Source organism: Geospiza fortis, unplaced genomic scaffold, assembly GCF_000277835.1.
Source record: "Geospiza fortis unplaced genomic scaffold, GeoFor_1.0 scaffold23, whole genome shotgun sequence".
Taxonomy (NCBI): domain Eukaryota; kingdom Metazoa; phylum Chordata; class Aves; order Passeriformes; family Thraupidae; genus Geospiza; species Geospiza fortis.
This window is the reverse complement of record NW_005054303.1, coordinates 14,988,877-14,994,666: the sequence shown is the minus strand read 5'-3', so window position 1 is coordinate 14,994,666 and position 5,790 is coordinate 14,988,877. Positions and strand designations below refer to the sequence as shown.

At 38.9% G+C, this 5,790-nt stretch overlaps 1 protein-coding gene across 1 annotated transcript in view; it reads right to left on the bottom strand.

The window, feature by feature from the left end:
• SOS2 (SOS Ras/Rho guanine nucleotide exchange factor 2) overlaps positions 1 to 5,790 on the bottom strand; it is a 54,776-nt gene that overhangs the window by 22,109 nt on the left and 26,877 nt on the right. The window contains 2 exon segments of the mRNA XM_031066217.1: positions 657 to 755; positions 1,927 to 2,037. Of these exon segments, the coding sequence (XP_030922077.1) occupies positions 657 to 755; positions 1,927 to 2,037 (210 nt within the window).

The following is a 5,790-nucleotide window of genomic DNA, read 5'->3' as shown; positions in this document are numbered from 1 at the left end:
TGCTATTTCCAAATGTCAGCTACAGCCACAGGGTGTTTAACCCATTGAATTGAAGTTCATCCCTGTTAGTTAATAATTCATTTACCCTTCAAGCATTACAAACTTCCCCCACACTATGGGGCAAACAGAACCTTTTTTACATTATACTCAGCTAATTCCAGCTAGGACTCAGGAGAAGTGGTTGAATATTAAGAATGGATTATTCTGAAATAATAAAAACAAACAGAGCTGCAGCTGGAGTGTGACCTGAGACTGAGAATTCTGACTGAATCCTGCTTAGCTTCTGAATGGACAAAAAATTCAGAACTCATAGAAGGAAGAAATTAGATTTGTGCATTCAATTTTTAGATTTTTAATTTTTAAAAATTTAAATTAAAATTTAAATTAAACTTAAATTGAAATTTAAATTTTTTTCAACTATATTAGAATTCAAGTTCAATAAAGATTTGTTGAATAAAATGTAGTTTAGATGTTCATATGAGATGCTTTTAAAGATTTTTTAAAATATGTTTTTACTTTTCAGAAATGAAGTAACAGTGTCAAATAATTTGAATTTTCAGAGAGAGTAAGTAAAATATAACCAGCTATTTAAAAGCTCAGATTTTCTACATTAATAATTATTTTCAGTCAGAAATAAAGAGTGTGGCTCCATTTACCTGCAGCAACTCAAAGTAGTGCAAGCAGTGATAGACTGGGATCAGCATGAGGCGAGGCAGGACATACTGGACAGCCTCCTTAAATCCTTCAGCTGTGGACTGGAAAGGAAAAAAACCAGGATTATTTACACTGGAATATTGAGAATATTCACTGTACTCCCACTATGTCCAATATCCCACAGAAATATGGAGGCCTCACTGGGTACTGCAGAAAACAGTATCATCCTCAGAAACTGAGAATCACAGGTTTATCACTTAAAAAATGAGAAATATTTTCCATTCCCAGTGGTTACTGAGGCAGTAATTCAGGCTGTAAGATGAGGAGAGATTTTTCCAGCCAGTGGTGAAATTCCTGCTCCTTCCATCTGAGGAGAAGCTGAATTAGCTCAGGGACAGAAAGGAGGCCAGATTCACCACCTGACTAAAATATCAATTTAATCTGGAATAAAAGAATTCAATTCCAGCTTTGAGCTTTAAATTTAGGGGGGCAGGAGGCAAAGAGCCTTCCTTAATATTGAAGGAATATCGAATAGGAATTTCCTTAACATTGAAGGAATATCGAATAGGAATTTCCTTAACATTGAAGGAATATTGAATTTAATATTGAGGAATATTTAAGAGTGAGATGATCCAGCTCAGCAAGGAGCTGCAGAGGAAACACCCCCAGAATGAAGGGCTCAGAGGGATCTCATCCTGCAGAGATGCCCCAGTACCACCAAACTGGGCTTAACTGGGTTTAACTGGCCTGAGGAGTATTTTTAATAATTTTAATATTTATTAAAATAATTTTAAATAATTTTAATTAATAAATCTGCTACACAGGCAGAAAGAAGCAATAAAGCAATAAAAGAATCACAGATTATCCTGCTGGCCTGCAGTGACTAAGGAATTACTGCAGAATTATTCCAGAAAAAGAACCAGTCACAGCCTCAGGGCTGAAGGAGGCCTTGGATGTGCACATGAGAAAATGAAAATATGGTGTTTGTGTGCCTGTGGTTGGCTTTAAAAGGTAAAATAAAAGTGGCAGTGTAAGAATTCACCCTTTGTTCTCATACAGGATGTGAGGAGGAAAAAACCTGCAGAACACCCATGGATGGGTCAGAGCTGTGCCCTGCTTTTCCAGCAAGAGGCAAAGTCAAAATATCCCACACTGAAGGAAGGGAAGGACCTTGAGGAATTCTTCCTTAGTTGAAGCAAAGAATTACTGACAGAATTCCAACCTTTGAAATATGAGAATTAAAGCCATTCAGTGTTTCTCATTTGCACTCACCTGGAAGTGGAGAGCCACAGCAGGTTTGGCCATTAAGTTGTTAAAATGCTCATGAAATTGTGGAGAGAGAATATCCTGGGACAAGGTTTCATATGGATCAAAGGCCTGCTCCTAAATAAAAACAGAATTACACACAGGAGTGAAGGATCCAAGCAATTTCTGTCCCAGCTGCTACAATAATTTCCTTGAATAAGCTGATGGAACTTTCCAAGAAAATATTGATTTTGCAAAATAAATATTGAATAAACCACAATCTTATTTCACTTCCAGCTTTGAAATGCCCACAATTTTCTTGGAATTCCTCAACCTCCCCATCTTCATGGCCAACACAAAGTTTGTTGTACTGAAGCAGTGGGAACCAAGAGAAGTTTTTGCTTTTCACCCCATTTCACACGGAATTGCAATTTTACCTCCCCTCTGTCCATAAGGATGGACAATGTGGAAACCTGGGACACTTTTCCAGTGAAAATATCTCATTTGGGACAGAGCAACCAGTCCCAGGGGAAAGTCCTCAAGTGCCATCAAGGGTTTGGATGCAAAAGTTATGGTTTGGAGAATGCAGCTGTGACTCCACAGGATCAGCTACAGCAGGATGGGAGGGAAACCTGGAGGCACAGGGATCATTCCTGGCTGTGCAGGGATCATTCCTGGCTGTGCAGGGATCATTTCTGATTGCAGGGATCATTCCTGGCTGTGCAGGGATCCCACAGGAATCATTTCTGACTGTACAGGAATCATTTCCAACTGTACATGGATTCCTGCAGGAATCTTTTCTGGTTGCAGGAATCCCACATGAATAATTTCTGGCTGCACAGGAATCATTTCTGGTTGTAGGAATCCCTGCAGGAATAATTTCTGGCTGTACAGGAATCACACGGGAATAATTTCTGACTGTACAGGAATAATTTCTGATTTCAGGAATACCTTCAGGAATAATTTCTGGTTGTACAGGGATTCCTGCAGGAATCATTTCTAGTTGCAGGAATCCCACATGAATAATTTCTGGCTGCAGGGATCATTTCTGGTTGCAGAAATCCCTGCAGGAATAATTTCTGGCTGCAGGGATCATTCCTGGCTGCACAGGAACAATTTCTGGCTGCAGGAATAATTTCTGGTTGTAGGAATCCCTGCAGGAACCATTTCTGGTTGCAGGGATCATTCCTGGCTCCCAGCTGGGCTGTGCCAGGGCCTGTCAGGCTGATCCCAGTCCCTGCAGGGACTGATTCACTCCTGAGTCACTGCTGGGCTCAGCACATCCCTCTCTTCACCCCAGTGCTTGCCAGGCTCTGGATTTGGGAATGCCAACCCCACAAAAGGCTTGTTTGAACATTGGTGAGGTCTCAAGTCACAGTGGAATCCACAGGGCAAACCCACTGCAGGAGCCAGGCCAGTATTTCCTGACTCTGTGCTGTCTTCTGGAATTATTTTATATTTTTACTGCATTTACAAGTGGGTTTAGTTTCTTCCACTTAGACTTCAATCAGTGTTTTTACGTTTTGGGTTTGTTTTATGAACATGAGATTAAAATGAACGGCATTAGGGATCTTCCTAAAGAGATGAATTATTTAAAAAGGGTTTTATGCTTGAAATGCTGCAGAAGTGAGTGAAATATGGAATTCTGGAATATTGAAATGGATGGCTTTTGGCTGAAGGAGGGCAGGGTTGGATGGGATATTGGGAATTCTCCCCTGGGAGGGTGGGCAGGCCCTGGAATGGAATTCCCAGAGCAGCTGGGGCTGCCCCTGCATCCCTGGCAGTGCCCAAGGCCAGGCTGGACATTGGGGTTTGGAGCACCTGGGGCAGTGGGAGGTGTCCCTGCCATGGCTGGGGTGGATGGGATGGGGTTTAAGGTCCCTTCCAACCCAAACCCTTCTGGGATTCTATGGAAGCATCACCCTGATGTCCCTGCAATGATCCCAGTGCAGGATGTGGCCCTGCATTGGGGTTTGCCCATTTCACCCCTTGCTGTGTGCACTGCTTCCCACCTTTACTCCTTTGTGGATACTTAAAACTCCTCTTATGGAAACACAAACAGCAGAAAATAAATTTACAACCTGCTGACAATCCCCTTGTTTCAGCAGCTGCCCTGAGAAGATCCTCTGAGGAACCCTCTGCCCTGTTCTCAACCATCCATCTCCCACTTCTGGGCGTCAGATTCTGAATTTCCTCCACACCAGCAAAAAATATTTTATTTTCCCCATACACAAACCCAATGTTTTATTTCCCCCACACTTCCTTATCTCAAAACCACGACAATATTTATGTTTATAAACCTTCCAGGGAGCTGATGCAGAAAAAAACAGACAAAGCAGGAAGATTCTAGCTTGCAAGGCTTGTTTGGTTTTAATTATCCTTCCCAAGAAGTTGAAGGATCTTTTCAATGGAAACACTAAATGAACAATGCTGGCATCCCGATAAGCAGAGCAAATAAACACTTCACTCTCCTATCTCTCTTTAATGATTCCTTTTGCAAACACTGACACAGAGATGATCTCACTGTGAGATGATCAAACCAACAGCTCACTTACTGAGCAGGTCTTGCCCCATATGAACTGAATTCATAAATTCAAATATATTACCTTCATAAAAGCTTGGAAAAATAATCTGGGCTTCATTTCCTCTGCAAGTTTTTCAGTGAATGAAAAATCAGATGAGATTTTCACTCACTGAAAAGGATTTGTTTCCATTAGAGCACTGGATGACTCAGAGCAGCTTTTGCAATAAAATCAGATTTTTTTTTCCAGGATAATGCTGCACTATTTCAAATTTAAGGGGTTTTTTAAAATAGTTTCAATATCATAACTGCTTTAATCCATTGATCAAACACTTCTCCTTATCATGATAAAGCAATTATGCTTCAATAACTGCTAAGATTTGGTCAACTGGACTTTCCTACATGAGTGGTTTATTGAAGCAATGCCAAGCAAACTGTATCTTTATGGTCTTTTCCTAAATGAGTGGCACCTGTGCCCAAAAATCACTATTTTTTATAGCCACAAAAATGTAATTATTCTCCAGGTGGTGCTGAGGTGTTCATGCAATCCTTAAATCTTAAAAATGGAAGATATATAAAAGTAAAATTAAAAGTTAATATAATAAAAAGTTTAATTAATAGAAACTTATTAAAATATATAAAATAGATATAAATTATATGCAAATATAAATACAAAATTTAATTTTTAAAATAAACATCACAATTTTAAGATAAAACCAAAAATTTGCCATTCACCACATGGTTCACCTGATACATTCACTGTCAGCTCAGAACAATTAATTTCCTCTCTAATTGTTGTTTATATGGTTGCTCTCCCATTTTAGAGCCAAAACCTGGGATTAATACACATCCCAAAGAAAAGGAGATTCCATTTAGGCCATATCCAAGGACAGCAAAACTTCCATCCCTACCCTGGTCATCCTCTCCAGGAGTTTTCCCCCAGACAATTCAAATTGTGTGGTTTATTCTGAGCTGAATTGTCCTTTTGCCTCTGAGATGCTGCTTTTTCCCTGCGCACCTCCCTGCTGAATTCCAGAGTCACTCTGCACCTCTTTTCAGGAATTCTGACTAAACTGAGCTCTAGCCCTCTTCAGCTTTGTAACTCCCTTCTGTATTTCAGAATAGAACCAAACATTATTTAAGAATAATATTAATATTACAATAATATTAAATAAAATAGATTAAAAATATAGTAAATGTATTATATAGTAATATGGTCTTAAATAATAATTAATATATGTAATATTATTAATAAATAACATTAATAAATAACATTAATATATTTTGTATTAAATATATTATGCCCATTATATTATATAATATCATATGCCCACTATATCATATCATATCTCATATTATATTATATTATA